At 46.4% G+C, this 22,434-nt stretch overlaps 1 protein-coding gene across 1 annotated transcript in view; it reads right to left on the reverse strand.

The window, feature by feature from the left end:
• Positions 1 to 1,569: 1,569 nt before the first annotated feature.
• Positions 1,570 to 22,434, reverse strand: part of Letm1 (leucine zipper and EF-hand containing transmembrane protein 1) — a 38,165-nt gene continuing 17,300 nt past the window's right edge. Inside the window, exons 5-14 of the mRNA XM_057772604.1 lie at positions 21,843 to 21,980; positions 21,063 to 21,266; positions 17,339 to 17,458; positions 14,173 to 14,304; positions 13,627 to 13,767; positions 12,903 to 13,037; positions 7,929 to 8,063; positions 5,727 to 5,914; positions 4,448 to 4,586; positions 1,570 to 3,283 (exon numbers count right to left, since the gene is read on the reverse strand). Coding sequence (XP_057628587.1) covers positions 3,134 to 3,283; positions 4,448 to 4,586; positions 5,727 to 5,914; positions 7,929 to 8,063; positions 12,903 to 13,037; positions 13,627 to 13,767; positions 14,173 to 14,304; positions 17,339 to 17,458; positions 21,063 to 21,266; positions 21,843 to 21,980 — 1,482 coding nt within the window. The 3' untranslated portion in view covers positions 1,570 to 3,133. The remainder of the gene's footprint in view (positions 3,284 to 4,447; positions 4,587 to 5,726; positions 5,915 to 7,928; positions 8,064 to 12,902; positions 13,038 to 13,626; positions 13,768 to 14,172; positions 14,305 to 17,338; positions 17,459 to 21,062; positions 21,267 to 21,842; positions 21,981 to 22,434) is intronic.

Consider the following 22,434-nt stretch of genomic DNA (forward strand, 5'->3'; position numbering starts at 1 on the left):
AAGAATGGCTACAGGAGACCACCCAAGACGTACTGGGGTCCTGAGAAGATCAGGAGATAGATACTATACTTTTACCCTCCTCCCAGCTGGGCTATACCTCCACCAGGGAAGCACCTCCACCAGGCCCATTGCCCTCTACATGTCCCTGTGGCTGGATTCTGTCTACGAGACAGTAGTACACTTACTGTGGGCACAGGTCCCACTTCTCTGGGACTCCTCAGCCACAGTCCCAGCTCCTGTCCACCCTGTGCAGATCACGACAGGCACAACGTGGGGCTGTGAGATGACAAGTCTGAGGCCGTCTGAGGGGGTTTGCAGGCTGGGAGAGCCTGGCAGGTGTCAGGACTACTGAGCTGGACAAATCGTCTTACAGCAGACACAACAGCAGTGGTACTTTATTCGGTCACCTCCTTACATGAAGCTGTCGCTTGCCAGTCTCCCAGGGCCCCGAGTCAGCTTCAATTCTAAGTACTTACTTGCCTGACTCCACAAAACAAGGCTGTTCCAAAGAATGAGGGGATATCTCAGGATGAGGGGATACAGGTCTCCTCAGGTCCCACAAAGCATGAGCCTGGAACCAAGTCTTGAGCCCCTAAAGGTGAGCTGGCACTGAGAAGCTGCAGGGAGGATTAAGCCCGCTAAAATCTGAGTACACCTGATGCCCACAGCACAATTCTTATTAATTTAGGAGGTCTGAGTTTCCCTTCGATCTCTTTACTTGGCAGAATGCTCAGGGCTGTTACATGGGCATGGAAGATGTTTACATGTGACCCCTCTGGGATCTCTGGAAGTCAGAAGAGGGTACAGAACTTGTTCCCTTACCATGGCCCCAGGAGGCACAGCCCAAGACCATGAGGATGGCTTTTCAGAACTGCATGGTGCCCTGCACATTGAGGATGTTGATAGTCCAGAAGGAGCCTGTGTGGGCAGGTGGCTGGGAGTGAAGAAGGGAATGCCAGATTTCATTTATCAGGTGTGGGCACCCGGCCCCTGGGCAAGCACTGGGGTACAGAGCAGTTATGAGAGTTGAAATACAGCCAGCTCTCAAATGCTCAGCTCATATACAGTTCTGTCATGGGGCTGCTACTTCTTTTCCTTTTTCTTTTTCTTTTTTCTTTTTTTTTTTTTTTTGAGGGGTGTGTGTGTGGTGGTGGTGGTTCAAGACAGGGTTTCTCTATGGCTGTCCTGGAACTTGCTCTGTAGACCAAGCTGACCTTGAACTCAGAGATCCGCCTGTCTCTGCCTCTGGAGTGCTGGGATTAAAGGTGTGCACCACCATCACTGTCCAGTAGACCTGCCATTCCTAAACCTGATCCAGCTGTACTGAAGTCAAGCAATGAAACAGATGTGGGGCCAGTTCCAAAAACCAAGGCAAGCACCTACTGCTAGGCCCTGCAACATCACAGGGTGAACCCACTTTCCAAGGGTGATGATGTGACCTGTGAGGGCAGAATCCACAGTAGGACAGCAGGGAAATACCTGAGTCAGCAACAGCCAACACAGCCACTGACAGTGCCCAGTAACAATGAAGGATGAAGACAATAGGTAGACAAAGGACAGGTCCCAGAATGCTGCTCAAAAGAGAAACAATTCATTGTGGGAACACATTTGGCAACCACAATCTTGTCCTCAGAAGTACACACTAACAGTGGGAACCAGGCTGCTAGGGTACACAAGGACGCACAGATGTGACCATATATTCACTAGGCTCCTTCCACTGTTACTCTGCACAGGCTTACGTGTGAGAATTATTTTATTCTTGCTTAGCATCATATGCTTCCTTTAAGAAAAGTTTCAAGAAACCGAGAAAGTTCCATTCTAGTTGCTGCTTCTCTGCACATCTTCTAGATCCTGTCTGGAGTCCCAAGAATCATTTTCCTGGACAGGATAGCCCAAGCTGAACTCATGATCTTGCTTTCTGTGTTCCTAGGATGGGGTTACAGTGGGAGGGTGGTGGTGAGGCCACAGGATACTCAGCCCTGGCCTGCCCAAGCAGCCATCTCCAAGTAAGAAAGGGTGCTGGCCACTCAGCAAAAGCTCTGGACGCTGAACTAGTGCATCTCCACTCAGAGGGGTGCCAGCGAGCCGTTAGCAGGCACGGAACACCACGCCGAAAGCTCCATGGTACCACAGACTACTTCCTCACTGCTGGAGGCAGGAGCACATTCAAGAGCATCTGTGACGAGACAGCCTTGTGAAGCCCCATCTTGGCCACTGTCCTGGGCAGGACTTAAGTTTTATGTTAAAAGCCACAAAGCCTCAGGTATGTTCAGGTTTCAGGTATCAGCTCTATCCCCCAGGGCTACTCAGCAATGTGGACTGCCCAATTTCATTTCAAAGGCTTCTTCAGTGTATGTCCCCTGTTAATTACGGAACTACTCACGAGCTAGGCGAATAGTCATGTATGAAAATTCAGTACTAGTCAGTTATAGAATTAGGTGAAAATCAATGGTAAATTGAGAACACTCCAGTCAACATGCTTCAGAATCCATACAAGAGAGACAATGCTGTCAGGGACTAGCAGTTACGACACAACCGTGGAGGAGTGAGCACACAGATCTCCTGGAGGAATCCCAAGTCCTCAGACTGACTTCAACGTCTTCAGCGCAGAGGAGGCCTGCGTTGTGTCTGTCTACCTCCTATTCCAAGGCCTCTGGAGAAATGCAGGCACATTTACTTGGCTCCACACAGGTGCTGGGAGTCCACTTGGTTCTCACTCTCCTCTCAAGGGACAGAGGCTTGGCCAGACCCTGAGCGAGTAAGGACATAAACAGGGAAATACTTTCCTACCCAGTCTAGCCCAAGCTACCTTTGGAGCTAGGGGTCAGAGTGTGAGACTATGATCCTAGTGGTGGCTGTCCCCTTACCCCATGGGTTAGGGCCATTTAGTATCACACCAAGGCATGAGTCCAGACACAATCACTCAGAGGGCTCTAGGGCTCCAGGCTGACTGAATCTTCATGGAATGATGAAAATTAAAAATTGCTTGATTAAAGAAGTTTCTGATTTATTCCAGATAAAATATTAGATTTGTCACTAAGAATCACCTCATAGCAATCACTCTTGTGTCATCCCCACTGTGGTTGGTGTAGCATGATGAAGGCAGACCCTGTGGGCCAAAAGCCAGGCAGTTCTAATTCTTCACTTCTGCAGCCTCTTTCTCAGCCTTTTCCTTGGCCTTTTCCTTCTCTTCCACCTTTTCCTCCTTTTCTAGTGTGGCCACAATTTCGGCTACTTGGGTGGTAGAGATCTGAACATCTTCTTTGTCCACCAAGTCGATCACCTGCACACACAGGAGAGGGGACTTAGAAGGCTGTATCACTGCATGATCTGGTGTCCTGGGGACAGCTCTGAGGAGGCAGGACTTGACTCCTCTGAGCCATCTTCTTGGCTAGGCACTGTCATTTCACTGCATGCTATGGGCGCCTGGGTATCAGACCCCCAAGGCTACAGACCTCACAGCAAGACTGTGGCATCAAGTCCCTGTTCCAGTCAGCATGGCTCTGCCATAGTGCTGGAGGTCTAGGACCTGCCCTGAATGTGGCTTTCCTGGTACAGCACGGGGTAGGCATTGGGATATATCTGCTCCTGCCATGAAGACTGAGGGGAGAGCGAGGAAAATGTGCAGCATGTATGTCTGATAGCGCCTTGATTTAAAATGGAACTAATGGTAATTATTATTTCTGGCTAGAAAAACCACTAACTTGTCAGGTGTGCTGGAAACCATGAAGGCAGTTTTTTCCTTCAAAAAACATGATTTATAATTTAGGTAGGTCCATGGTAATTTGCAGGCTGTAATCCAGACGTCCCCTAGAGGCTGGGTCCTGACTTGGGTGTGTGGGCTGATGTTCTTGGACCTTAGCCACCATCCTACATGCTCTACCCACTCGGTGTTTCTCAGGCAGGCAGCCCCCAAAGGGGTCCTGACAGGTGTGTTCACCCTGTTCTCCAGAATTAATAGGATGTAAGGTTCTGGGGCACATGCAGAAACAGTCCAAGGAGACATTTGATAGGTGGGCCTGTGGCAGGGCAGGGACTCAATTTTGTTATCTCACCATTATGTCTGTCACTTTTATAACTTCTTAATTCCAGTGTGATTTCAATGGAGAGCAAAGGCCTGAGACACCTGGGCCTGCAGACCCAACCTCCTAATACAGTCTTTTTTTTTTTTTTTTTTTTTTTTTTAAAGTTATTGTATGTACATTGGTGTTTGATAGTATCTCCCTGGAGCTGGAGATACAGACAGTTGTAATCAGTCATGTGGATGCTGGGAATTGAACCCTGCTCCTCTGTAAGAGCAGTCAGTGTCCTTAACCACTGAACCATCTCTCTAGTTCCCTTCTGAGAGTCTTAAGGCTCTGAAAAAGCAGCTCCTCCCCAAACCCCTGGGCCCTAAATCAGAAAAGCAGTCAGGCTAGCTGCTGGCTCAGGCCTTACTGTGACCCACCTTAACAAGGTCATCGATGTTGATGTTGCCGTCCTTATTTTCATCCAGGGCTGAAGCCAAACTGATCAGCTTGTGTTCTGGAATGTGCTTGATTTGCTTCATGGCGGTGATGAGCTCACTGACACTGATGACACTCTCCCTGGGGAGTGTAGTCTGCATGTGATATTGGCCAGGTGCTCGGCCTCATGCCTTACCCATAGCTCTTCCCATAGGTTCTGATCCTGCGGCCATGCATGAACTGGAAATGTCAGCATGACTCCTCCCACAGTGAGATCCTCAGGCTCTTTCCCTTTAGGATGCAATGCCAGTATGGAGACTGATAGAAAACATCCTTGGATGCTGGGAAGATTTTTTAGCAGCTATCAGTGCTCTTACTGCATGAGGACCTGAGTTCAAATCCTCAGAACCCATGTAAAAGCTGGGAGTAGTCACATATTTGTCTAAAGCCCTAGTTCTATTGGGTGGGGGCAGAGGCAAGATCATGGGTTTGCAGGCTGACAGCCTCCATGTGCACATAAGCATGTATACCAGCACACATACACTTGCACAGATAGCACATATACAAATACCACACTCACACATACCACTTATACACACACATAAAACTGAAAAAAAATCTGAGGCTGGTGAGTGATTAGTGATGGCTTAGTGATTAAGAGCACTTGTTGCTCTTGCAGAAGACCTGAGTTCAGTTCCTAGAACCCATGTTGGGTGGTTCATAGTTGTCTATAATTCCAGCTCTAGGGGATCTGATACCTTCTTTTGGCTTCCATGGGCACCAACCCCACAATGGAGAGCACCACAGGTTCCTAGGCTGTGTCTTCCAGGGAGCCAACAGACAATACAAGACAGAAAACATCCTCATTCGGAGGTAACAAGGGTCACTAGGTACAGGGCCTGGAGCAGAAGCAGAGTCCAGCTGCAAGCACCTGCCCTCCCTGTAGAGTCTATGGTCAGGACTGTGGCAAGCCTGCTCATAGCTGGGTTACAAAAGCATGGAGTGTGCCACAGTCTCCTGGTATGGAAGGGGAGAAAAGACGGGTCAGGGGGACACAGGCAGGGAAGAGACAGATCTGAGCTACCTAAGTAAAACAAGCTCAGGGATATAGAAACTGAGTTGTGAAGGAAAGAAAAATAAGAACAAAGACTTCTTAGGGTCCTGGCTGCTCCTGAGCAATAGGTGGGGCAGGTAGAGGCCAAAGATATGCTTTGGAATTAGATCCCAGCAAAAGCACCTGTCAGCTGCAGCCAGGCTAGAACAGGTTCAAGGCTCACTTACCCTGTTGGAGAACTCTCCTGGGGGCCCAGTTTGCCATTCTGTTGACTGGTCTCTAGCTGTGCAATCAGGCCATCGATCTGCCCGATCATCTGCTGGACTCGCTTTGTCAGCCTCTTGCTAGCTGTGGATTCTTCTATATATTTTTCATCACCGGTCTTTGAAAGTTCCTTTTTGATCTCCTGTAAGTCCTAATTTTAAAAAGTTTGTATCAAAAGAGAGGGAGGGCTTTATATTAATTTGAACTTGAAAAGAAAATCAAATCATTAATTTGTGCTGGGATGTGGCTCAGTGGTACAATGCTTCCTACTATGCACAAGATCCTGTTTGAGGGGGCTGGAGAGATGGCTCAGAGGTTAAGAGCATTGCCTGCTCTTCCAAAGGTCCTGAGTTCAATTCCCAGCAACCACATGGTGGCTCACAACCATCTGTAAGGAGGTCTGGTGCCCTCTTCTGGCCTGCAGGCATACACACAGACAGAATATTGTATACATAATAAATAAATAAATATTAAAAAAAAGATCCTGTTTGATCCCTAGCACAACAAAACAAAAAACTAAATAAAAGAATTCAATTCAGCCTCAGAAAATTGGATGATCTTATGTCCATCATGCAAATTTGTTCTTACTAATTTTAATTTTTTGGTTTAGTTTACCGTGCCCACGATTATTTTTGTAAGCTCAAAAAAATTTTTTTCTTTAGAGGGAAAAAAACCTATTCTGAATATCAAGTTCCTTTGTAGTTACTAGAGAATGAACATCCAAAGGCTCAAGGAGTGCTAAGCACCTTCTTTCTTTACAAGGAGCAAAGATGACAGGGACAGAAGCAGGGTGAAGAGCCAAGGAGAATGAGCACTGTCTTGTCTGTCTGGTGAAAATATGCCTTCTGATGGAGAAGTCACACAGCCAGGGGGACTACCACAGGGAAGAAGAGAAACAGCAAACTGATTTTTAGCAATCTCCAAATCATTACTTGCCCAACAGAGTGAGAACACTGCTACTTCAGATTAGAAAATAATGTCTGTTTTTGTTTGCTTGTTTTGGTTTGGTTTTGCAAGAAACAGTTTCTCTGTCAAACAGCCCTGGCTGTCCTGGAACTCACTCTGTAGATCAGGCTGGCCTCGAACTCACAGAGATCCACCTGCCTCTGCCTCCCGAGTGCTAGAATGCAACAGGGATGAGAGGGGATATGGGAAGACTGGGAGGTGAACAGAATTGGGGTGCATGATGTGAAACCCCCAAAGATTCAATAAAGAAATTAAAAAAAGTCAGGCAGTGGTGATGTCTTTAATTCCAGCACTCAGCAGGCAGAGGCAGATGGATCTCTGTGAGTTTGAGGTCACCCTGGTCTACAGAGTTTGTTCAGGACTGGCTTTATAACTAATGAGAAACCCTGTCTTCAAAAACCAACCCTCCCCGTCCCTCCCCCCCACAAAAACTTAAATAAATAAAAAGAAAACAGTGTCTGTTTGGGCTGAGGATGTAGTTAGCGGCACAACACTTGTCTAGCATGCACAAGGCCCTGGGATGGATCCCAGCACTATGAGAGAAAGAAAAGGAGGGAGGAAAGAAGAAAGGGAAGGAGGAAGGGAGGGACAACCACTAGATAAGAAAAGAAAAAGTCTCTTGAAGGGTTATGAATGAAAGTAAGATTTCATGTATCAAGTGACCAAGCTATTTACGTGACACTGGGGTTCAGACACCTATCACTATCTACTTAGCACCAGCAAGGGTGTCATTTACCTACAAAGTGGCCTGATTAGAATTACTGTGGTGGCCGGGCGGTGGTGGCGCACGCCTTTAATCCCAGCACTTGGGAGGCAGAGGCAGGTGAATCTCTGTGAGTTCGAGACCAGCCTGGTCTACAAGAGCTAGTTCCAGGACAGGCTCCAAAGCCACAGAGAAACCCTGTCTCGAAAAACCAAAAAAAAAAAAAAAAAAAAAAAAAAGAATTACTGTGGTGCCCGGACTCTAAGCTGGGGCTTATACATGCTAGGCCTTGTGCTCTGTCAACTGTATCCTTGGTCAAAATTTATTTTCCATTTGACTTTTCTCTCCACATTCTCTCTGGGTACCTTGTTATGTACAGGTGTGTTACTCAATGCTTTGGGGTCTGATAAAGCTGCATTCTACCCACGCTCTGCAGTGAGCAGCTGATGAAGGCCTACGGACAAGGTCTGCATCCCCGCACCGTATGCCCACCCACCTCACTGTAGTCCTGGACATCCTCTTTGAGCAGCTCCAGCTCCTCCTTCTCCTTGGTCAGGGACTTCTTTTGTTCCTTTAGCTTAGAACAGGCATCACTGAGGATGTCAATTTCCTCCTTGGTTATTTCTTCTCCCTAGAAAGAAATGAATAAGAAGATAAACCTAAGTCAAAGGAACAATGGCTTCTGTCCCGAAATGTTGAAAGCCTTTCTGTTCATGCCACATAGGCAAGCACTTAAGGATAGCCTCAAGTGAGTTGGAGCTCATCTCTCTGCATCTTCTTGGTGCATTGTACCCCAACACACTGATCCCATAGCCAGCAGAATGAGCACACTGGTTATCCCCAAATGTTCCTTTCTATTCCCCAGGATTCCATCCCCATGCAAGACTGACTTGCTTCCTGCTCTACAGGACAGGCTTTGTTTTCTAGAACTTTATAGGAGAGGAATTATTAGGTCTGCCTCTTGACCAGCTCACCTACTTTGGCATCTAATGGTAAAGATTTTCTAATCTGGACAGCAACATCAAAGCATATCTTTCTCCTTCCTATTGGCCTTCAGTGATTACAATGACAGTTGCTGTGTATGTCTGTGTATAGCCACTGGTGGGACAATGCCCAGGACTAGGTCAGCTGATCACAGAGTATAAGTCTGAGGCTTTAGCAAACCATAGTTTCCAAAGTGATCTAGGTCCCCCACACCCTCTCCAACACTAGATGGAAGGTCAATTTTTTTTTTCTGTTTTGCAGTATTGGGCACAGAACCTAGGACCCAAGCATGCTATGCAAGTACTCTATTGAATCATATTCTCAGCCCTATTTTACATTTTTTAAAAAAAAATGCCCTTCAATGGAGGAATGGATGAAGAAAGTGTGGAATATATACATATTAGAGTACTACTCAGCGGTCAAAAACAATGACTTCTCGAATTTTGCGTGCAAATGGATGGAAATAGAAAACACTATCCTGAGTGAGGTATCCCAGACCCAAAAAGAGGAACATGGGATGTACTCACTCATAATCGGTTTCTAGCCATAAATAAAGGACATTGAGCATATAGTTTGTGATCCTAGAGAAGCTAAATAAGAAAGTGAACCCAAAGAAAATCGTATAGTCATCCGCCTGGAGAGGGGAAGTAGACAAGATTGCAGGGCAAAAACTGGGAACTTGCGGGTGAGGTGGCATGGGGCAAAGGGGAAATGGGATGAGAAACATGAGAAGGGGAGGATGGGAGGAGCTCGGGGGATTGGGATGGTTGGGATATAGGAAGGGTGGATACGGGAGCAGAGAAATATATATCCTAATTAAGGGAGCCATCTTAGGGTTGGCAAGAGACTTGACTCTAGAGGGGTTCGCAGGTGTCCAGGGAGATGTCCCCAGCTGGTACCTTGGGCAACTGAGGAGAGGGAACCTGAAATGATCCTATCCTATACTGATGAATATCTTACATATCACCTTAGAACCTTCATCTGGCGATGGATCGAGGTAGAGACAGAGACTCAATTTGGAGTAATGATCTGAGCTCTTAAGGTCCAAATGAGGAGCAGAAGGAGGGAGAACATGAGCAAGGAAATCAGGACCACGAGGGATGCATCCACCCACTGTGACAGTGGAACTGATTTATTGGGAGCCCACCAAGGCCAGCTGGTCTGGGACTGAATAAGCATGGGTTGAAACTAGACTCTCTGAGCATGGCGGACAATGAAGGCTGATGAGAAGCCAAGGACAATGGCACTAGGTTTCGATCCTAATACATCAACTGGCTTTGTGGGAGCTTAGCCTGTTTAGACGCTCACCTTCCTGGACGTAGATAGAAGACCTTCGTCTTCCCACAGGGCAGAGAATTTGGACTGCTCTTCAGTATCGAGAGGGAGGGGGAATGGTGTGGGGGGAGGAGAAGAGGAGTGGGGATAGGGGGAGAGGAGTGGGGGGAGGGGAGGGAAATGGGAAACGGGGAGCAGGTGGAAATTTTAATTAAAAAAGAATAAAAATAAATAAAAAAATATTAAATATCTGGTAAGTTGAGAAAAAAAAGATTTATTTACTTATTATGTATACAGTGTTCTGCCTGCATGTATTCCTGAAGGCCAGAAAAGGGAATCAGATCCCACTATAGATGGTTGTGAGTCACCACGTGGTGCTGGGAATTGAACTCAGAACCTCTGGAAGAACAGCCAGTGCTCTTAACCACTGAGTCATCTTTCTAGTCCCTTATTTTATATTTTTTAAAAAGTGTTTGGTTTTTTTTGTGTGTGTGGGTGTGTTTTGCCTACATGTATGTCTGTTACCGCATGTCTGCCTTGTTCCTGAAGGGACTAGAAAAGGGCATTAGATGCCCTGGGACTGGAGTCACAGACAGCTGTGAGCTGCCACATGAGTGCTGAGAATCAAACCTGGGTCTTATGGAAGAACAGCCGGTGTTCTTAAACTCCAAGACATTTCTCTAACCACTGCTATTTTACTTTTTATTTGGATAAGGCTTTCACTAAATTGCCCAAGCTGTCCTTGAACTTATGAATCTCCTTTGTTAGTCTCTTAAGTAGCCAGTCATTATTGGGGACTGGCGAGATGGCTCAGCAGCTAACAGCACTGGCTGTTCTTCCTGCACCATCTGGCTCAATACTGACAATTTCTTTCTCTCTCTCTCTCTCTCTCTCTCTCTCTCTCTCTCTCTCTCTCTCTCTCTCTTCTCTCTCTCTATCTCTCTCTCTCTCTCTCTCAGATTTCTTTATTTTATGTATACTGTACTCTATCTGCATATACACTTGTATGCCAGAAGAGGGTACCAGATTCCCTCTGTAAGTCACCATGTGGTTGCTGGGAATTGAACTCTCAGGACCTCTGGAAGAACAGCCAGTGCTCTTAGCTGCTGAGCCATCTCACCAGTCCCCAATAATGACCATTTCAAAAAAATATTTGTATTCTTATTTATTAAGTTGTGAGTTTATTTACTATTTATTATATATATAGTTATATATAATATATAATAATAGTTATAATATATATATAGTTAAATTATTTATGTGTGTGTGTCTCTGTCACCTGAGTACTGTGAATGAAGGCATGAGTTACTATGCTACATCTGAGAATTCTTTAGAAAAAGATTAACTTTTTAATTGTATGTGTATATGTGGGAATGTGCACAGGAGTGTAGGTACCCAAGAAGACAAGAGGTATCAGGTCCCTTAGAGCTAGAGTTACAGGTGGTTGTGAGCCTCCAGGTGTGGGTGCTGGGAAAAGAACTTGAACAAGAGCAATGTAACTAACTACTAAGTCATCTCTCCATCTTCCACCTTCTTTTTTGAGAGAGTCTCTTACTAGAACTTGGGGGTTACCAATTCACCTAAGCTGGCTGGCCATTAAACCTCAGGGATTGTTGTGAAATAATATTTTAAGATGTGTTACATATGTTTATGCCATGGAGTATTTGTTTACTGATGTAAAGATGTGTTGTATTCTTTTATGTTGCATTTGTTTAACTCTGTGCAGCTGTAATTCTTTGCCTGTCTGAAACACCTGATTAGTCTAATAAAGAGCTGAACAGCCAATAGTGAGGAGGAGAACACACAGGTGGGGCTGGGAGGTAGACAGCACAAATAGAAGAAGAAATCTGGAAAAACAAGAACAAGGAGCAATAGGGGCCAGCCACCCAGCCACAGAGCAAGCCATGGAGAAAGAAGTAAAGAAAGGTATACAGAAACAGAGAAAGATAAAAGCCCAAAGGCAAAAGATACATGGGATAATTTAAGTTAAAGAAAGCTGGGTAGAAATAAGTCAAGGCAAGGCCAGATATTCATAAGAAAGAATAAGCCTCCATGTGTGATTTATTTGGGAGCTGGGTGGCAGCCCCCCGAAAGGAATCAAAAAGTAGAAAACAACCAACAACAAGGGGTCATCCTGTCTCTGCCTCTACAGCCTGCTGCTTCTGCAGGATTGCCTGGGAACCACCCTGAGTTCAGATTTTTGGGACTTCTGCCACTGCCATGACCTTCTGGCCTTGATCACACCGCGTGTCTATTCTGGGGTCTCCGGGGTCTCCGGGGCCATGCAGCAACCTGCTCTCTCTAGGTCAGTCTTCAAAGGAGCCCCTTAGGCTCTGCTGGGCTCACCCACACCCTCCTCTCCAAACTCCAGGGGCTGGACTGGGGTTGTAAACTTTGTCAAGCTCCCTTCTTGCAAAGGCTATTGTTTGTTAGAGGCAGCTGCAAGCCTCAGCTCTCCACACTTTCTGCTTTCATCAAAAACAAGTTTTACCCCCTCCTCTAAGCCATCCTCCAGGACCCCCAGCGGGGACTTCCTGAACACACAGCTTTCATCTAGTCAGTCTTCTCCTCCTCCTCCTCTCTCATTCAGTGACTGAATTGTCTTCTATCCATTTAGGAGTTTTCACCTGCCCACCACAACGAATATCTGCTCCTTCATTAGGATCCCCCTGGCATCTGAGGACAGAAGGACCCAGAAGATATTTCATGTTCTGTCCAATTTACTGATAACAAATTGACAGAAGTTTCTCAAGGAGCTTCACACCCAATCACCCGGCAAATGACACCAGGGTGGGCCTCTGCACAGGAAGCTCTGCTTTGAGGGCTCAGTCTTTATTTCCCTTCCCACTGCCCAACAGAAGGACAGGGGCCTAGAAACCCATGAGGAGCCTGGCAGCCTCATCTCAGTGTCAAAGGCTCTAAGCTTCTCATAGCCCTAAGGCTGGTCTCTGCCTCCTTGCCACTACTTCATCTCTCCAGGGAGTGAAAGTGTCCCTGGAGGGGTTCCATGGTTGTGGAGGTGAGACCCCCACCCACCCAAGAAATGAGTGAGTCAATGGGGTTTCCCAATAGCACACACCATGATCTCTGAGAGGGTCTGAAATGTGGACTGGTTGGAGGGTAAGAAAATGCCCTATCCAGAAAGACCTCTTTTAGGAGCTAAGGAACCCACAGTCCAGCCTTGCTTCTCCCCTGGTCATGTACAGCTCACCTTCAATCCCTCTAGCACAGGTGCTGTATCCTTCAGTGTCTCTGAGGACACACTCACAACAGGCACTTCTGGCTGAAGCTCGGCCCCTGGCCTCCCAGGAATGGTGGCTTCTGCTACTTCTGGCTGGGTGTCCTTCTGAAATGTAAGCAGTAGCACACTGTCACCTTGGTCCACACTCAGCATATACTCCTGACAGGTACACTTGGCATAATCTACTAAGTGACGAAGAAGACCGACCCACAGATCACCCAGCCGTGGTAGTTCCCTGCCCCAGGATGAGCAGGCCACCTGAGCCTCCTCAACAGACTCAGTCAGAACATGCTGCCTGTCTCTGGGGCTAGTCCTGGTGAACAGATGGACGTGAATAACCTAGGCAATTCCAAGCTTCAGTCACAATTTCCTGCAGCTTTTCAGACCATAGGGCCAAGGGGTGAGCACAGTTATAGGGAGTCAGCCACTCTTAGGAAAACAACCCTGAGAAGGTGGGTCCCTTGGTGACTCCTGCTTGGGTGCTAAGCCAGCCCCTCCTATGCCAACTGTGTCTTCTATTACACTGTCCCTGAGAGCCATAGCTCCACAGTCAAGCACTCCTGTACCAATCTGACCCCTGCAGGCAAAGACAGGATAGGACTGAGAGTCACATGCATGGCCATAAGGCAGGCTCTAGAAAACTTGGACTGGGACAGCCTTGGTCCTAGACAGTCAATCACAGCAGACTGCTTACCACCGCCTCGGCAGCCCTCTGCAGTTCTTCCAGGTGCTCCTGCTGGATGGCAGCCTCTTCCTGCAGTGTGGCCTCCAGCTTCGCCTTGTTGTCTACCTGCTCGCCCTCCACCTCTGCTGCTTTCACCTGAGCCTCCTTTGCCTTAGAGGGAAAGTGGAAGGAGAAGGTAACTGCCAGTGAGCCTGAGGTGCCAGACCTATAATTAACCTTTACCTCGAGCTGAGCAATGTTACCACAGAATACACTAGTGGGATTTTGCCTCCTAAGTGTTCAGAGGTGCTTCCAGGATCCCAAGGGTAAGTAGGGTTCCCCATCCATCAGAGAACTGTTTAAGTTTCAGAGCAAATCTCAAATACATCAATTCAGATTTGTCACCATAGCACTGCTGTGCTTGAGGCTGAGCCACATGGGGGCTGAGCAGGGAGACAAACCAGGGAGCTACGAAGAGGACAGCAAGCCCGAGGAGAGAGGCTACCACAGCTGTGTAGGCCAGGGTACCAAGCCCACAGAGATAATGAGTCAAGAGAATCTTCCAACAATACATACCACGATTTCTGGAAGGGTCTGCAAGGTGGACTTGAGCTGGTCAGCAGGTGAGAGGGTGTCTGGGAGATACATGGCCCGGGACAGTATGAGCAATGATGTGGGGATCTCATGATGGAGGTGCAGGTCGAGCCACTGGAATCAAAGAACATGCACTAGCAGTGCTATCCTTGCTGACCCACAGCCCCAGTGCCTCTCTTGCATCCCAGAGTTCCCTTTTGTGGCTTTGACTTAGTTGAGACACAGAGTCTAGGTGCCACAGCAAACATGATTGAGTAAATAGGTTCATTAAGTCACTAACACACATTTCCAAAATAAATTTCAAAACTATCTTTCAGGGACTGGAAACAGCACTTGCTACTCCTGCAAAAGGCCTGGGTGCAGTTCCTAGCATTCACATGGCAGCTCACAACTGTTGGTACCTCGAGTTCCAGGGGATCTGACACCCCTTTCTGACTTCCATGGGACCTGCACACACAAGATGCACAAACATACACGCAACACCCATTCACATAAAGATTAACGTACACACTCACACACAAACACACACACTTAGTAAACTGAACAACTGACCATCAGCTCCAGGTACTTCAAGAATGGTCACTATGCTCTGTGCTTGAAAACAGGCTGGTACACTGGCCCAGGGATGGTGGTGGGTATCTAATCCCTGCACTAGCTGAGGTGGAGGATCACACGCACACGTTCTATGACAGCCTGGGCTATACAACCTGACACTTAAAAAAAAAAGGCCTAGGGTACCATACATATATATATTACTTGTACCCATTACTATAGCAACTTTTATGCTTTTATTCATTTATTTTACATTTGTTTATTTGGGAGGGGGTGGCAGCACATGCCACAGAGGCACATGAATAGAAGTTAGAGAATGACTTTTGGGAGTCTTTCTCCTCTTATACAAGGATCCTGGGAATCAAACTCAGGCAAGCACATTTACTCACAGAGCTATCTTACTGGTCTATGTGTTTAGATATAAATAAAAAAATTTAGAAAGCAGAAGGATACCTAGAAATTCAGTCAGACTGGGTCATATAGTAGGAGACCTTGTCTAGAAAAATTGTCCTTTCTTTTTTAAAATTTGAAGGGCAGGCTGGATGTGGTGATGAATTACACATTAATTCCAGCACTCAGGAGGCAGGGGCAGGCAGATCTCTAAGTCTGAATGCAGCATAGTCCACATAGTAAGTTCCAGGACAGTGAGGGCTACACGGTGAGAACTGATCTCACACAACAACAACAACAAAATTTAGAGGACAGGGGCTGTAGCTCAGTGGCAAAGAGTTTGCCTAGCATATGTGTAGCGTCTAGTTAAACCCACAACACTATGCTAAAAGCAAACTGAAGGCTAACAAGATGGCTTAGCAGATAGAGACATCATCTCCCCTCCCCCAACTCCCAAGACAGAGTTTCCCTGTGTAGGGTGGCTGCCCTGGAACTCACTCTGTAGAGCAGGCTAGCCTCAAACTCACAGATCCATTCCCAGCACTTACATGGATGCTTACAACTGTCTGTAACTCTAGTTCCAGGGCATCCAACACCTCTTAACAGCCAAAGGTCACCAGGCACGCATGTGGTACATATATAGACATGTAAGCAAAATACTCATACACATAAAAATAAAATAATCTTTTTTTTTGTTGTTTTTTTTTTTTTTTTTTTTTTTTTTTTTTTTTTTTTTTTTGGTTTTTCGAGACAGGGTTTCTCTGTGGCTTTGGAGCCTGTCCTGGAACTAGCTCTTGTAGACCAGGCTGGTCTCGAACTCACAGAGATCCTCCTGCCTCTGCCTCCCGAGTGCTGGGATTAAAGGCGTGCGCCACCACCGCCCGGCTAAAATAATCTTTAAAAAAAAAAAAAAAAGAAGAAGGGCTAAGATTAAGTGAAAAGGAGAGCAGCAGCAGAAGAAAGGCAGAGGTCAAATGACCATGACCTTGGATTTCACAGTTCACTAAGGTGCACAGCCTTTAGGTCTGTGCTGGAAACTAAGTGATGAAGAAGCCCTTGGAAGACAAATTAGAAAGGATTGCAAGGGCCAGGCGGTGGTGGCATGCACCCTTAATCCCAGCATTCCTGAGGCAGAGGCAGGTGGATCTCTGTGTGTTCCAGGTGAGCCTGATCTACAGATCTAGTTCCAGGACAGCTGTCCTTTTTTTTTTTTTTTTTTTTTTTTGGTTTTTTGAGACAGGGTTTCTCTGTAGCTTTGGAGCCTTTCCCGGAACTAGCTCTGTAGACCAGGCTGGCCTCGAACTCACAGAGATCCGCCTGCCTCTGCCTCCCAAGTGCTGGGATTAAAGGCGTGCGCCACCACCGCCCGGCCAGGACAGCTGTCTTGAAAAACCAATCAAACCAAACCAAAAACCAACAAAAAAAGGGTTGCAGAAACGTGTTTAGTGGGAAAGTAGGCATTCACTCATCCTGGTCACATGTGAGAGTATATGGAAAGTGGCAAGAGGCACAGGTGTGAAGTTGAGTTAGGAGGAAGACCAGACTCATCTCTCCAAAGACGAGGGGCTATAGATGTCACTCACTGCCACAAACCTGCACAGGGACTATTGCCTTAGGACCCTCACGCTCAGGTAGGGTGCAGTGCCACATACCAAGCACCCACTTGGAGAAGCCCGGCTTAGCGTAGCTGAGAGGGTGGATGCGATGGTAGTCAGGTCGTGAGGGTGGTCTGATTCGATTTTTAGTTGAAGATGGTCTTAAATTTCTAATTGTTGCACCCATATCTTGAGTGCCAGGATTACAGATGTGAACAGCCATGTCAGGTGGCACTAGAGATCCATCCTGTGCAAGCTAGGCTAGTCTCTCAACTGACCTGTAGCCCTAGACCTCTTTCCTTCTGTCTGTTCTGAGATAGGGTCTTACATGATAGCCCAGGATGACCTCAAACTTAGTGATCCTTCTGACTCAGCACGTTTCACCATGCTCAGGTTTGTGTGTATGTGTGTACTCCCTGCAGTGTTAAGGATTGAATTCTGGGCCTGGTATGCATACCCCTTGTGCCAACCTAAGGACTTTTCCAGTTCGAACACACACACACACACACACACACACACACACACACACACACACACACACCTGTGCTGGTCTGGAGGAAAAGTAGATAAAAGCTACTAACCTGCCCCGACTAGTCACTGAGGTCACATACCTGATTCAGTTGGTCCTTCAGACGGTCTTCTGTGACGCCAAGTGCTCGCATGCCTCGTGCTCGACATGCTGCCTGCAATTCCTTGACATTCAGACTGTTCACTCCTTCCTCAGAAATCAACTGGAAAAGAAAGCCAAGTATTGCTTTTCAAGATCATCTGGATCTAAAACATTGATGTTAACACAACTGAGGTTGGAGAAATGGCTCATCAGTTAAAAGCACTTGTTGCTCTTGCAGAGGACCTGGATGTGGTTCCCAGTAGCCACATGCTGGCTCACAGCTGTCTCTAACTATAGTTCCAGATAACCTGATGTCCTCTTCTGACCTCCATTAGAACCAGGCACTTATGTGATGCACATGTAGGCAAAACACTAATACACATACAATTTTAAAAGTTAAAAAAGCCGGGCGGTGGTGCCACATGCCTTTAATCCCAGCACTCAGGAGGCAGAGGCAGGCGGATCTCTGTGAGTTCGAGGCCAGCCTGGTATACAAGAGCTAGTTCCAGGACAGGAACCAAAAGCTACGGAGAAACCCTGTCTCAAAAAATCCCAATAAAAAAGTTAAAAAAAGGTGGGGTAGTGGTGGTGCGCACCTTTAATTCTAATTGGGAGGCAGAGGCAGGTATCTCTGAGTTCGAGGCCAGCCTAGTCTAAAAAGGTAAGCTCTCTATCCCTACTCTGCAGCAAGGTTCCATGTGTCTCTGTTGCTACAAATGACATAGGTGTCTCTCCACACTGCTACTGGTCCCACCCACAAGTTAAGTGTTGTGGGATATTATTATACAATGTGAAGATATATTGCTGTGATTGGTGTAATAAAAGGCTGAAGGGCCAATAGCTAGGCAGGAAGTACAGGTAGAATTTCCAGGGAGAAAAAGGAAGAGAGGAGGAATCTAGGTGCACAGACGAGACAGGAGACATGGAGAGGAAACAGTAGGTACAAGATGGAAGAGAGGTATTGCCATGTGGTGGAATATAGATTAAAACACACACTTTAATTTAAATAATAAGAGCCAGTTAGTTAGGAACAAGTCTAAACTATAGTCCGAGCTTTCATAATTAATAAGAAGTCTCTGTGTTACGATTTGGGAGCTAGCTGGCTGGACAGAGAAAGACTTGTTACAGTTAAGGGGCAACTTTAGAACAAGTGAGGGCATAGGCTCCCATTGCACTGGCTGACTCTCTAAGGTAAACACCCCCTTCTCCACTTCTGCAGATACCCTGGCTGCCAGGGCAGAAGTCCCTCATTACTGCTTCCCACCAAGCTCCCACTGACACCACAGGACCTGGTCTTGTTACTGTGGACAGGTGTCAAAGTCCTGACTCCACATGACAGTGAGGGGTAGAGGGGAAACCATGGGTCTCCACTTGCCCCTAATGACACCTTGACAGAGAGGAGGTAACTGTTACTGCCTGCTGAGGATAAAAGTCAGCTCCTTGCTAGTTCTCTCCTTGCTAGCTCCCTGACACTTTCCCAGCCCAAGGCCCCCTGGGCTTGCTCACTGAGTGCGTCCTTCCTGAAAGACTCTCTGTTAATACAGTCAGTGCCTGTAGTTCAGAAAAAAATGATATAGCAAACAGACAAAAAGCAAGAAGGACAACAAAGGCAAAAGACCCACAGACTCCCCAATCCTACAATATTGGATATGAAGTATAACTAGTATATCTGGGAAAGAAAAACAAGAGCATGTACACGCCTTTAATTTCAGCGCTTGAGAGGCAAAGGCAGAGGCAGGCAGAACTCTGTGAGTTCAAGGCCAGCCTAGTGTACAAAGTAAATTCCAAGACAGTCAGGGCTAAGTAGAGAGCCCTTGACTGCCTCAAAATAAATGAATAAAAAGAGAGAGACAGGGAGGAATGAAGGGGAGGGAAGAGAAATTAGGAAGGCAGGAAGAGGCAAGTCAGACCTGGTAATTCCATGATTTGGGAGACAGAGGCAGGAAGATTCAAAGTTTAAGGTAGGCTTGATAACTGAGACCCTGTCTGTTCAAAATTAAAAAGTAAAGAAATAGTACTAAGGCTAGGTGTGGTGAGACCTGACTACAATCCCTACGGAGGAGAAACAAGAAAATTAAGAGTTGACTGAAGACCAGGGAAGCAAAATGGTGCTTCCCATTAAGCTTGATAACCTGAGTTTGATCCTTGGGACCAACATTATGGATTAAAAGAACTGACTCATGCAAGTATATCTGACTCCACACATACAATGTGTGATGCTCAATGCTTGCACACACACAGACACACTAAGTAAATAAATGTTAAAAAAATTGTCTTTAAGGTTCAATTCCCAGTATCCACATGTCAGCTCATACCTGTCTGTAACTCTAGTTCCAGGGGATCCAACACCCTCACACAGACATTGATGTGGGCAAGCACCAGTGGAAATAAAATAAAAATAAATAAATCATAATAAATAAAAAAGAGTTAAATGCCGGGTGATGGTGGCGCACTCCTTTAATCCCAGCACTCGGGAGGCAGAGGCAGGCGGATCTCTGTGAGTTCGAGACCAGCCTGGTCTACAGAGCTAGTTCCAGGACAGGTTCCAAAGATACAGAGAAACCCTGTCTCGAAAAACCAAAAAAAAAAAAAAAAAAAAAAGAGTTAAATTCTAATCTTTTTGGTTTTTTGTTTTTGGAGACAGGGTTTTTCTGTAGCTTTGGAGTCTTGTCTTAAAACTCACTCTATAGAACAGGCTGACCTCAAACGCACAGAGATCTGCCTGTCTCTGCCTCCCGAGTGCTGGAATTAAAGGCATGTGCGGCACCACGGCCTGGCTAAATTTTAATCTTGGTTACATAGTGAGTTGGTGGCTAGGCTGGGTTACATGACACCCAGCCTTGGAAGACAGAGTCTGGGCACTGACTAAAGCAAGCTGGCTAGGAAACTAACTATAGTGTTAAGTTTTGGGTTTGACTGAGTAAGATGGAAGAACAATTGAGGACGATCCCAACATCATCCTTGGGCTTACAAATGCACATGAACTCACTCTTGTAGACGCCAGCGCGCGCATGCACATGCACGCACACACACCCCCCAAACGAGCAATACATACACACACAAATACTACATATGCATGAAAAATGGAAAAAGAAAACAGAGCAAGGCTGGAGAGAGTCTCAACAGGTAAGAGTACTAGCTGTTCTTCCATCATGCAAGGGTTCAATTCCCGTCACCTATATGGTTAGTCATTCACAACCATCTATTACTCTAGTTTCAGGATCTCATGCCCTCTTCTGAACTCTGAGGGTGCCAGGCAGACACATGGTACACATAGATACATGCAGTTAAAATATTCATACAGAAATAAATCTAAAGGAATTAGGGGAAAGAAAAGAGGGTTAAAGGAACAGCCCAGGAGTCAGAGTGCTTACATAGCACTGTGAGGCTCTGGGTTCAATACCCAGAACTGTTCTTCCCAAGCAAAAAGAAACAAATAAACAAAACAACAACAACAAACAAACCAGGTGTGGTGGTTTATGTTTGTAATTCCAGCACTCAGTAGCCTGGGGCAGGAGGATTGCCACAAATGTGAGGCTAGCCTGGGCCACTTAAGTGAGTTCTAGGCCAGCCTGAGCTGTGTGAGAACAATAATGACAAGAAAAGCGAGAAGACAGAGCCCTGAGGAGAGAAAAGGGAATCTGTGCAAAACACAGAGACGAGAGGGCGCCTCACAGTGGCCAGAACAGGACTCTGCAACAGCTGTGACTTTCACCGCAACTCACTTTGTCATCAGCCTTTATGGACCTCAGGCGCATGGTGAGCTGGAAACGCAGGAAGTTGTTGGTGCCGATGGATTGAAGCTCCAGCAGCTTGCACAGTGCCACTAGCTGAGGCCTCGTGAGGTTATCCAGGGTCAGTTCATCCTCAAATAATTTGGAAAAACGCATGATTTCCTCATTGCTGGGTCTTTCTCCTGTCTCCCGGATCTGCAGAAGTAATCCCAAGTATTAATCACAAAGTCCAAACTATGCATTCTCCTGTTCCCAGAGTTAGCCTTGGGTTCCAGCTGGAAGTAAGGAACCGAGAGAGCAGATGCAGAGGGCCAGATCACCTACCTGTCACCAAGCTCTCCAGAGGTGGTCATACCTCAGGCACTCTAAGCCTGCAGGAGGCACTAGATACACAGCACCTACTCGTGCATCACCATCCAGGCTGCTGTCCACCAGGAGACTGGGAATGCCAGTGTGCAGTCAGTTCTGCTGTACTTTTTCCATCAGGGCTGTGGGCACTGCCCTAGGCTCTCATGCCACACCCCAGTTTCTCAGTGGCAGGAAGAGGTGCATTTGTATACACTACAGCTCCCTTGAGAGGGACTGAGCACAGGGAGCAGGCAGTTAGCTTAAGCTCTGTCCTTAGAGCTTTATCTGCTGAGTATACAATTTAAAAGAAAAGAAAAGAGAGAGAGAGAGAGAAAGAAAGAGAAGTAAAGAAAGGAAGAGGGAAGAAAAGGCCTAGTAGTGCTTGACATTTGAATCATTGTGTGACAGATGGGAATACTACACCTTCTGGAAAAATGCAGAGAAGTCTTTGGTGGCATTCCCCTTGGCTGCCTTGTTCTTCAGGGCCATTTCCTCTATGGTGTCCTGGAGAAACTTGGCTAGCTCCAGCTTTACCCGAAGCTCTTTCTTCAGCCTTTCCTCCTATGAGAGAAAATTAAAGGTTATATAGCCCAGCCATGCCCTGCACCCTCTTGCATTCCACCATGACCTGTCTCTACAGTAGGAAGTAGTCTTGAAGCCTGCTTAGACTGCTGCCTGCTGCAAGACAAGTCACCCACATCCCATACCCTTCAAGGGACAAAATCTAAGTGTGACATATTCTTAAACTCTACTTTATGGTTTTTAAAAAATGTCTGTGTGAAGCCTCAACCCTACCTCACAGCAGACATTGGTATATTTGTTTCATGAGGGACTAGACAGTGAGGTTTTGGGGCCTCATTTGGTCTGACATAATCACTTAGCTCAGCTGGTGCATCACAAAAGAACCAGACAACACATGTAACAGTATGTGGTCTGAAGGAATTTTAGACTCATTTTCTTTCTATTTGTTATTTATTTTTTTGGGTGTGTGTTTGTATGTTTAATGTATTTGTAT

Source organism: Chionomys nivalis, chromosome 6 (genome assembly GCF_950005125.1).
Source record: "Chionomys nivalis chromosome 6, mChiNiv1.1, whole genome shotgun sequence".
Classification (NCBI taxonomy): Eukaryota; Metazoa; Chordata; class Mammalia; order Rodentia; family Cricetidae; genus Chionomys; species Chionomys nivalis.